The sequence below is a fragment of the Alligator sinensis genome, unplaced genomic scaffold (genome assembly GCF_000455745.1).
Source record: "Alligator sinensis unplaced genomic scaffold, ASM45574v1 scaffold853_1, whole genome shotgun sequence".
Lineage (NCBI taxonomy): Eukaryota > Metazoa > Chordata > Crocodylia > Alligatoridae > Alligator > Alligator sinensis.
The window spans coordinates 983,364-995,168 of record NW_005842005.1 but is presented as its reverse complement, the minus strand read 5'-3'; the positions used below and the strand labels follow the sequence as shown (position 1 = coordinate 995,168).

At 44.4% G+C, this 11,805-nt stretch overlaps 1 protein-coding gene across 5 annotated transcripts in view; it reads right to left on the bottom strand.

Annotated features, from left to right (window-relative positions):
- The window catches only part of SLC44A5 (solute carrier family 44 member 5), a 191,274-nt gene that overhangs the window by 29,388 nt on the left and 150,081 nt on the right, over positions 1 to 11,805 (bottom strand). For all 5 annotated transcript variants that reach the window (XM_006021764.3, XM_025201818.1, XM_014519050.2 and 2 more), the window contains exons 8-12: positions 10,932 to 11,055; positions 9,819 to 9,902; positions 6,818 to 6,930; positions 6,275 to 6,406; positions 2,652 to 2,751 (exon numbers count right to left, since the gene is read on the bottom strand). In XM_006021764.3, the coding sequence (XP_006021826.1) occupies positions 2,652 to 2,751; positions 6,275 to 6,406; positions 6,818 to 6,930; positions 9,819 to 9,902; positions 10,932 to 11,055 (553 nt within the window). The remainder of the gene's footprint in view (positions 1 to 2,651; positions 2,752 to 6,274; positions 6,407 to 6,817; positions 6,931 to 9,818; positions 9,903 to 10,931; positions 11,056 to 11,805) is intronic.

The following is an 11,805-nucleotide window of genomic DNA, read 5'->3' as shown; positions in this document are numbered from 1 at the left end:
TGCTGAAAGGAAGGATCGCTTGCCTGCCTCAAAGCCATGCTCACAGTTGTGGTGCATACTACACTGTTTTGCCAACAGAGAGAGCTTTTGTTTTCTCTTTTCACAGATGTCCATGTGTCCACGTACAAATTCTTTATCAGCCAGCAAAATCCAGCCCTTCTACTGCCTAAAGCTATTTCACCTACAAGGCATGCCCCCCGTAACCCAGCAGTGGGCAAAACATGGCCTGGGGGTCAAATCTGGCCCACCAGGACAGTCTATCCGGCTCGCAGAACCCCTAAAAATTGTAAAGGCCCTGCCTAGCAGAGGCTTGTGGCCTGGGACCATGGGACTGTTCCTGTCTCCCTGCTTATGAGAGGGAAATTCAGATAAGAATGCAGGGGGCTGGGAGGGGGAAGGCAGGGGAGCACCATGGATGATTGCTCCAGTCCTTGGGGCTAGGCTGGCTCCTGCTGAGTCCTGCAGTTGTGGCCATGCAGCTGGGAACCATGTGGTGCTGGAGCACTGCAGCAACAGGTAGGAAAGTGGGAAAAGTGGTGGTGGGGGAAGGGGAATGGGAGTGAGCAGGCATGTGGGGGCACAGCAACAGCTCGGCGGGAGCATGGGGCTGCACTGGTGTCCTGGGCCCTGCACTGGCAGGGCCCAGAGTGGGGCAGCAGAAATCTGAGGCATGGGCTGGTAGGGGTCTATGGAGCCAGGCTGGGCTGTGCCAGCGGGGAGAGAGGGTATCCAGCCCAGCTCCACAGAGCCCCTGGCAGCTGGGACCCCACACTGCTTACACATCGCTCGCAGCCCCACTGGCGCTTACCCCGGGACACCGGCATGGACCCCGTGTTCCTGCCCAGCTATCACTGCTCTCCCACATGCCTGCTTGCTCCCACTCCCCCCCTGCATGCTGCCACTTCCAGCACTTCCCTGCCCGCCTGCCAGCAGCTCCTGCACCATGTGGCTCCTGGCTGCATGCACGCACACCCCCCTCATACTGCCATTTACACAGCCCCATACTCACACCCACACACCAGCCACCCTCCCCCCACACACAGCCCCATCCCCACCCACACCCCACATATCCACACACACTCCTACGTGCTCCCTCACCCCACACCCACACCTATCTACTGCCCCACAACCCCCCCACAACCCACCACAAACCTCATACCCACCCACACTTCACATATCCACACACATACACACCCACTTGCTCCTTTACCCCACTCCCACACCTATTCACCCCCACAAACCCCCCACACACCCACACCCTCCCTCACACCCCCAAACACCCAGTCCCCCACAAACCTATACTCATCCCCCACAATATACAAGAGTAAGACTTCATTTTAAGCTATTGTGCAATCACCTCTATGTACACTACACATGTAAATCAGGGCAAAAATATTTTTTAAATCAAATTAATGAATGTTGTAGATGTTCGATTTTTAGAACATAATTTGGTATTTTTCTGGTTCTGAGGTGGCAAAACCCCTTGCTGAAAGGAGTACTTCCGGGGGCAAGGGGAGTAGCTTCTGGTAGCAAAGGTTGGGGGCTAGGGGGCAAGAAGGGGTGGGGGCACACAATGGCAACCAGGGGGCAGGGCACCTGTCAAGGAGTGGAGCTACCTATGTGGCCCTCAACAGCTTGCCAAAACTCAGTAAGCGGCCCTCTGCCCAAAAAATTGCCCATCCCTGCCTCTGCCCTAAGCTGACAGACAGCCATTTCTAAAGTGCTAGTGTGAATCAGCTCCAGCAATACAGCAATCTGGACAAGTGTAGGTCATGAGCTCTTACCATGGGGCATCATGTCCAGTCATTTTGCCAACACTACCTCCTCAGTGAGGAGGCACAGAACTAGCAAAATCATCTAACTGTACACACTCAAGACACAGCACTGTTGACAGCTGAGCAGCGTAGCTGGGGGGATGGGGGCAAGTGGGGTACCAGCCCTGGGCACCGACTATGGAGAGGGCTTCTGGAATCCCCTCCCAGGAGTCTTTACCATGGTGGAGGCATCCCTGTGCTGCCTACCTATAGGAACCAGGCACCAGAGCTGTGCAGCCAGCAGTGCATCTGAGAGATGGGGGGGATGAGTAGAAAGGGCTTCTCTCTCTTCTCCGGGGAGTTTTTTTTCTCACAGCATGTGCAGCCCTGCACCCACTAATGTATCTGGTGTGGGGGATGGGAGGGGAAGCAAACAGGACCCCTGAGGTGGCTTCCAGGGAGTTGGTGCTACAGGGCTGCTGGACTCTCTGCCACTGCTACCCTGGCTCTCTGCACAAGGAACGTGGCTACTACTACTGCTGCTGCTGTAGCAGTGTTGGCTGACCAGCAGCAGCAGCAACTTCCTTCTCTGTGCAGAGAGCCCAGGTAGGTAAGACTTCCCTCTTTGCCCCCCACACCTTCTTAACCACCCTGGGCACTGAATGAGCTTTCTGTGTCTCTGAACGTCTGCAAGCAAAGAAAAGTTCTGGCAGTGACGATTTTTAACGTAGATATGGCCTCATTAATGGATGACTGGCTTCCCCTGTCCTTATCATCACTTTTTCTCTCATGCTTTTATCATACCACTCTACCCCAGCTGTGCTCAAGTCAGCTCCAAAGTAGTGCATCAAGGTGGGTATTTATAATTTATTTTAAGAAAACATCCGTGAAACATACCGACTGCCTTCCTTCAAGAGTGCAATAGCAATCCGGATCCGATTCCTTAAGAAGATCAGCATCAGTATGATGATGACTTCCACAATGCAAAGTATTATCACTGCAAGCAAGAAAATTAAACTGATCAAAAATCAAATCAACACTTTATTTCCACACTGTTGGTTTCAGCTTCCTGCTTTATAGTCCTACTCATGAATCCCAAGGAACTCAGCAAGACTGCTCTGGCTCCTTCTCACTGCAAAATTCCAACATTCAATCCCCATTATATAAGTGCTTGTGAAATCCCACACTCCAGCTGCCAGCCAGAATGTGTAGGGCCTTGGCAGATGACATTAGCATTTGTAATTTAAAAAGAAAATTGGAGCACTGCAAAGTAAAATATTTTGCAAAGAAAATCATTGATTAAAAACCATATGAACGGAACATTTGGCAAGAATATTATTTTCCTTAATATATTTCATGTAAAAACACTTCTCTTTAGTTATATACAGGCATTTTCAATGGTTATGTTGTACTGCTTATAATTTGTAGCATTTAAAATGGAAATAGAAATCAATTCTTTCACTAAGAAGGCTTGATTCTGGTTTTCATTACTCTGATTTCACATAGAGGTAATTCCATTGAAGTCAACAGGGTTACATGTGTATAACACTGGTATGAGAGTAGAATCCAGCCCTTATTTAACTGGAATGGAGAGAGTTGGAAGAGGACAGTCTGGAGGTGGCCGTATTCCACAGATGTTACACGCACATTCTAACTCTGCTCCTGAAGTCCCAGTCTCAGAATCCCAGTTCCACCAGTTTACCACATACCAGCTAATACCTGAGAATGGAAAGAGCTGCACTGCAGATCTTTCCCTCACAAGTAATAGTAGGATCTTCAAAAATCAAATTTGAGTGTCCAAATGGGCAAACAGACATTGTGGTACCTTGATCCAAAGCCCCCTTAAAAAGTATGATGCCTTACTGCAGAGCTTTCCAAACTGTGTGCCGCGACACATTAGTGTGTCGGCGGCAGTGTGTAGGTGTGTCGCGCAAAATGCAGAAAATTTTGCGGAAGAGCACCGCGGAACTCCCTTACTCGCATCTGCTTCCCTTGGCCCCTCCCCCAGAACTGAATTACTGTGTCGTGAAATGATGCATGTCTAAAAAGTGTGTCACCAACATGAAAAGTTTGGAAAGCTCTGCCTTACTGTATAGACTTAAGGATCCTCAGAGATGCTGAGTGCCCTCAGCTTTCCATGAAATAGCTCTACCCCGCCAAGGATCAGGTCTTCTCACAGTTATTCTCAGTTTTCTTGTGGTGACAATACATTTCTTAAATTTATTCCAATTCAGTTCTGTTAAATTACGGAAATGTGTATAAAGCATCTAAGAGAGGCAGCACGACCTATAGGATGAGCTTTGGTAATTATTCTATTCCTGACTCTTCTGCTACCCAGCTGGGGGACCTTCATCTAGTCCCATACCTTGGTTTCTTCATCTGCAAAATGTGTATAGTGTGCCTCCTTTGTGAACTGTTCTGTGATAAAATAGTTCAACCCATATGAAATATGCTTACTGAATCAATGCCTGCTGAGTAAGCAGGAGGCTAGCATCTCAGGGTGTTACAAGCATGAAACCGGTGTGCAATAAAACTGGAATATTCTCTAGGTACAAAACTTTAGAGAAATTTGCCTTAGCAATATGTGGCAATATATGCCTTATTAGCATATTGGCCCAGGCATCCAGGTAAATAAAGACCCAACAAAGAGAAGATGAGTTTTAGTAGAGGACTGCAGCTTTAGTTATTAAACTAGGTAATGAAGGGGGTTCTAGCTAATCTAGGCTGCTCATAAATGCTGCGATGCTGGGGTGCATGGAGTGTCCCACAGAACCACGGGGGGCTCCCCAACAGACCCAGAAGTGGACCAGAAGCACTTCCAGTCCGCTTCCAGGTCTGCCAGGGAGCATGCTAGGGGCCCCCCCCGCACCTCCCCAGCTTCCTGACTGGTGCCTCCTAGGTCTGGAGGGGCGCCTGGAGTCCCCCCATGGCCAATTGCCGAGCCGGGTGGGGATACCGGGTGGAGGGGCCTGCGCACTCCCTGGTGGACCTGGAAGTGGACTGGAAGTACTTCCAGTCCACTTCTGGGCTCACCGCCTAACATGTGGAGGGCCCCCCGTACTCTGGTGGAGCACTCCATTCACCCCAGAATCGCAGTGCTCACAAGCCATGCTGGTACCTCGAGGTATGTAGAAGAAACATTTAAAGCTGTGTCTATGTCCAAATCACTGATTCTCTGAATCAGCATTGAATCTTCAGATTCGGATTCAGCTGAATCAAATCAGGAACAGCGATCCGAATCAACAAATCAAATCATTGTCCCTGATTCGGGCTGAATCCGAATTGAATAGGGCCCCCTTTGCACACCCCTACTACGTACCTTCCAGTATTGCTTTAAGAAATATGTGCCACGTGATTGTTCTCCCATTTTCTTTCCAGTGGAAGATGTGTGTGCAGGGTAGTGTCTGGTTTGGGTAAGAATTTTTTTTTAATCTGTTGGGTTTTTGCATTGGAGAAGGCAGATGGATGCACTTGGTGTGGAAGGTGTTGAGGTTTGTGATTACTCTTAGTTCCTGGGGGACTCCATTCTTTAAACCCTGCCAAGAGGGACTTTAGTCTTACTGCTAAAAACTCCCTTGTACAAGAACTCTCATTTAGGAGTTTCAGGCAACCTTTTGGATACCGGCTATGGAGAGCCTTGAAGATGAGAACTGAGGGCTTGAACTTGACTTGAACTTCTATGGGAAGCCCGTAGAGTGACTGCAGGTTAGGTCTAATGTGGCCTGAGTTGCTGAGATGTGTTGCAGTGTTCTCTACTAGTTAGTTTCCTGTGGCCTGAAAGTTTCATGCTCAGTGCTGTAAGTTCAGTAAGACATGAAAAGTCACTCAAGCTGGGTCATCAGAGGCCCTCCCTAAACCAGCAAGGCCAAACTTCAGCCAGCAGCCTCTTAAGTTAGATTTACTCCCAGACTTTTCCCATATTGGACACTGGTTGGAACACTGTAACAATACCTATACTGTACTTACCTCACGCAGGATGCTTCTTCTGCTACACTCGTGTCCCCAACACTCCCCCAAAGTGTTCCTGGGTCTCATGGCAGGATCTAATCAATCATGGTCAGTGATCCTGCCCAAATGGGCCAACCATGTGGACAATGGTCCACTTAGTACCTCTTATCTCTCTTCTTCCTGTGCTGCACATAGTTCCCCCTCAGAAAGGACTGGATGGGGACAGAAAATGCACTTCTTATATGCAGCCTTGCCAGAGTCCCAGGAATTGTCTTGTTTTCTCCCTTACCATCCCCAATAACAAGAGGAGGGACACACAGTATGTGAAGTGTTCCCTAGATGGTGCATTTCTTCCATGTTTGTTATAAATATGATTAAAGTAGGTCAGATAAAATAGGAATCATGGAAAGTTTAAAAACTGCATAATATAATAAAACATCTCCACTGACTGCACATGTCAGTGTGGTAACCAAAGGAGGAGTTTTGTCTGCAGGTGTAACAAGAATCACTTGATGTGTGACGATTCATTCCCCTGGTTATGCATAAATAGAGACTATTTTTAAAGCACTTACTAAATGCTAACCATGTTTGCCTCAGTTGCAGGTACACTCTGAAGTCAGTCTGGAACCCAATATCATAGATGGTGAGGTCAGATCCAGGTATTCCCCGAAGATGATCATACTCCCAGTAACAATGCCAGATGCCTTGGTGGGGGGGAAAAAAAACAAGTCAAAGCAGCCTGAGTGCTTCCGAAGAGTTGTAGACACAAACGAGCCTTTTGTAACATTTTACAAAGAAAGTGATTTGCCTTTAACGTGTCATGCTGTGGGGGAAGGACTGGAAGCTTATAAACCCACTTGATGAGAGAAGAAATACAAACGAACAAAACCTACTGCTTCACAAACTAACCACTGAGTGAGTAGTTCCATGGTACTGCAACTGATCCATAGTAAAAGCTTCATTAAAGAAAAACAAAAAAACCCTTCCGATTTGCAATATTATCCAGATTAAAAAACATTACATTCATTATAATTGCAGATTTTCCTAGTACAAATTTAAGCAATAAAAAAAATACATATCCTGCTCCACCTTGGCATCAAGGAGCTAACACCTACCATAGCCTATCATTCCAATCACACCAAAGATGAAAATCCAGAAGAGAACCCCCGCTGTGAACCTCAGCAGCACGAGGAAGAGCAGGCTCACAACCATTGCAATGAACAGGCCACTGAAGAGATGGAAGAAAGAAACATAAGGAAACAGGCACGAGCCCTCCTTGGCCCCTCACTCACTCCCAAAATAAGGGTCAGTGGAAAAATTCTCACAACATATTTTTTCCACAAAACCTCTTTTACCAAAAAATATCCTTTAATGTGCAGGATTAAAGTTTTGATATCATAAAAATATTGGAAGACTCTCTGTGATGTAATAAGGTTATGAATGTAACCAGAATGCGTATATGGCCTGGATTATCAGTTGGTATGAACTGGCATAGCTCAACTGAAATGACTATGATGTTTACACCAGTTGAAAATCTTGCTCTATGACTTGCTTGCTAATGGTATGGGGAGGAGCAGAGAAAATCAAACTGGAAGGATATGTATGTGCAAGTGCGTGGGGAAACCTACAGGCTTAAGTTGTGTTCCTATGTTAAGAACATGGAAAAAAATAATGAATGAGCTAACCTCTCCAAAGGCCTGGAAATAGACAGGGACTTTGAATTAGGGAATAAAAACATTCTCCTTCAAAACATAGGTGTGCATGGTGCATTGCAGAGCATACACAGAAAGCGATAAGAACTGACCTTGGCAGTGACCTAGTAGCAAGGCAATTGGGAAAAGACAGCTATACAATGAAGTTTTTCTTTTAGCTTACTCAAATCAGTGATAAGGAAATGTTAATTCAGATTTTATTCCCATTAAACAAGTCACAAAGAAAAATATAATAGCTGTGTAAACTGTTTACTTCCACAATGGGATTTGGCTATAAAGCTGTATGAGATAAGAGCTATGCTCCTCTCACGTATAATCCCAGCAAATATTTAGGTTAGATGCTCAAGTAAAATATTACATTCCTTAATGGTTTTAGAAGACACCAAATCAAAACAAGCATGCTGCTTGTGGATTCCAGGGCACTGCCAATATTTTTTGGGAAATGCCGGATTTTGTGGAATCCACAGAACTGCAAATTCAATAGGTCCCTACTTATAGGTGAACAGCAAGTTAAGAACAAGAGTAAACCTCAAGTTTTTTTGGAAGATTTCTTCACCCTAACATTCACGAGATAGTCTTAAATCTCCTCACTATCCAGCTTGATCTCTTGCTCTGAGCTCTACAGCAGGGTAACTCCTTCCATTCATTTATTTGATCATAATTCAGAGGAATTTGGTCCCCAAAGATAGCTGCACTGTTTGGGAGCTGGGGAGATTCAGGAACCATTTACACACTTGCTTACAAGTCTCATTGCCATCAGTGGAGCCCACGCAGGCACCTACAGTTGAGAAGCTGTCCTCCACAGATCTGCTTTCTTGAAAAGGGCCTGAGAACTTAAAGCTTCAGATCTTTCCAAGTACTGTGGAAAAGCAGGGGCCTAGTTGCTACCTACCTGCTTTTGTTATTAAGTTCAGAACTATCACCCCTTTCACTCCGGCTTGGAAATTATATTTGGCCTGAAAACTGACCAATTTACTCTGAAATCAGAATAAAGAGGAAAATTCTTCCAACAGTTTTTGAAGCATAGAGCATTTTTTTTAAATGGTAATATCTAAAACTTTGATATCCGTATATAATTTTTCTCTCTGGCTCAGAAGTTCCTAATCCTTTCCTGGCACATGATCTTGCTTCCAAGTGTGTGACCCCACTCATGTGCTCCTTTTCAGCATCAGCTCATCTTTTCCAATAGAATTCCTGTAGACTTGTAACTTCACATGTCATGGCGGGTGGGGGGGAGGTTATGACCCCTTGTTGAGAAGTACCACACATCTAGTTCAAAAGTGGCCAGTAACTTTTTCAAACAAGTCTCCCTGTGGACAATGCTGGACACAGCCCTGTTCTCATCTATTTTAACAGGAATTATGAAAACAACCTTCTGCTGAATGTCAGTCAAGGTTTTTTTTCCATTGACTTAATTGGAAGCAGAATTAAGCACCACTATGTGTTTGTGAGCAAGTTGCCTTGGAAAGTTGACAACTTACCAATAGATGTATCAAGTTACTGTAAAAAGTGTTAACTGCTATTTCTTAAGACTAATCTCATATATGTTATTATCCCAAGTGCATTTACTATTGATTTATGAAAAGTCATATCTGTCTATGGATTTGCATTTGGACTGATCAATATGTAATGAATGTGTGCATTTTACAAGCACTAGTCTTGCAAAGCTTTATGCTTGTGTTCAACTTTTCCCACACTGAGAAGTCCCTTTGACTTGTGTGTTAACTAGTTAAAAGCAAAATGTGTGCTTAAGTCTTTCCAGGTTCATGGCCAGGTCTTCACTGGTTACTGCTGAATTTGTTCTCTGGGATTTATGAGATTGCTAGTGCAAAAACAGTATTCATTTCAGGACACATTTAAGGCTATTAAAAATGTGGGTTTTTTTTAACTGGCCAAGTGCATTGGTTGTCTCCAATTTATGATGGTCTTAACTATTCGTTGCCTGCCTGATGTTATAAATGACAGAGCAATTACATTCTCAAATATCCCTTAGCAAACATAACCAGCTTTATATGTATACAAAACAAACCGTGTGTGTATGTGTGTGTGTGTGTGTACACACACACACACACACACACACACACACACACAGTTTGTTTTGGAATAACAATACAAGTGGGTAATACAAAGAAAAAGCCTCATCATTTTTGTTGAAATAAAACTGCTTAAACCAGCTGTAGGGTTTTTTATGGAAGATACAATGGGATATTGGACTATTTTCACTATATGTGTACAGAAACATGAAAAGTGCCATGACACACACATTCAAAAAAAGGAGATTCCAGTCACTCTTGGAATTTAGGAGTAGGAGTTTGGAAAACCACACAAAATTATTCATTTTTCCAAACTGTGTACCCTCTGAGACCCGAATGGAGGAGGTAGGAATATGTGTGCATAAACTTACATTAAAATCCAATGCCACGAACTGGCATAGTCTTCAAATATTTTCATTCCAATTGATCTTGCATCAAGAACATTATTGATGCCACTTTGGGGAAAAAAACGTAAGAAGTTTGGTTTATTTGGGAGAGCACAGACCTGATTTAAACAGCAAATAGGCATTTCACGTAACAGAACATGAGCCGCGAAGTGATGTTCCATTTTAGAACATGTCTTTATTTCTAATATTTATTTCAGCAAAGGAGAATTTAAAATATCCCCATGAGTAATAAGATTATAGTAATATACTGTGGCTTTGGTTTTATACAAAAACATCGGTTACCGTAACAGCAAGCAAGGGAAGTTGAGCTGAAAGTCCTCAAAACCAGGGAATAGTTATACAGCACTTGAAAAAAAACTATTTTCAAAAACTCTCTGAGTGCTAATTAATATGATGATCACCAGACATAATTACTTATTATATCACAAAAATATAGTCAAATGATATTAGGTCTACTGTAAAGTAGAGCGAGCCATACACTTATGGCTCCAATGTCACCAGTACCAAAAATGGAAGAAACTGCTTGGGAAGCAGACAAGCAATAAGCTCTCAGTACAGGAAATAATTTCCTAACCCCACAAAAATGACAACATTAAATATTTTCCTGGGACAACAGTAGGAAGAAATGTGGGCTCTGGTGACAACAGGATGGTGTGATAAGGGGTACCTAATGTTTGTGGTAGGGGCTTTACGTGCTTCATAGTTTTGGTAAGGTAGTAGATGGAGGAATGGGCTGAAGAAGGTTCTCAGTTCTGTATTTACCAATGTACAGCCAAGTTTTGGAAGTGTATGTGTGTGTTTGGGGCATATACCATATATTATTTCTGTATGTGTGTGTGTGTGTGTGTGTGTGTGTGTGTGTGTGTACATAAATCCTTTGGTGGTTTCCTGGCCTCATATTTTAAAAAGGCACTCAAGTACAAATTTACTGCTTCAGTACAATGTTTCGCTTGTTTAATTTCAGCTCTTTGCTACAACTTACTTTGATTTCTTTTCTATTTATACATTAATTCACAGACTTGAAACATGAGCAAAAGGGATCGCAAAATAAAAGGGCAGTAGGGAGGTGAAACCTACTTTGCAGCTTCCCTGAGATCAGTCACATTTCTTGTTTTTCCCCTTCCATCCTTGAATGTGGTCTGATTCGCTACAGTCAGAATGCCATTCTTTGTGGAGAAGTCAGGAAAGCATCTCTTCAGAACTGTCAGAAACAAGGACAATTTGTTACTGATCTATATTGATTTAATATTGCATTTCATTTTAGTCTTACATTCAAATTCTTGTTTAACTGTACAGATCTTATCAGAGAGATAGTGAGCTGCCTACCACTTGATCATTTACAGTCCTGATTCTGAATGACAATCTATTCAGGATGATACTGTGTAAGACATCTGGGGCAGGAGCCTTGTTGTTGTGTGCGCGTGCAATATGGAGCACAGTGGAGGTCTAGCCGATGACTGGGGCCCCAAGGTGCTATTGCAATACAAATGAATTATAATAACCATACTTCACCATCATTCCACAGGTTTCAAATAATACTACTACCTCTTCCTAAATCTGGCACTTAGGTGCTAGTGCCCAAAGCAGAACCTAGGGTCTGCAGGGTTAGATTTAGGAAGCATTGGTCATCAAGAACCAGTGAAGCTAAATCCCTGCCATGACATTCAGCTGCTAAGTCTCTACAATGATGTACAGGTTCACTGTGTAGCACACCAGTATTGCATGCTCTCCCCCACCCCTGGCTGCTGCTCTGCACTGCATTGCATGGGCACCCTCACTGCCCACTGCAGCACTACACCTTGTAGGCATCCCAGCCCTGGCACCACACCACGTGGCCACATGCCTTGCCTCCCCACTCACAGGCAGCCCCTCTAGCACTGTACTGTGCCACATCACACTGCCGCGTGCCCTCGGATGGTGCAAGAAGTGGAAGGTGGAGGGGGGGGGCGGG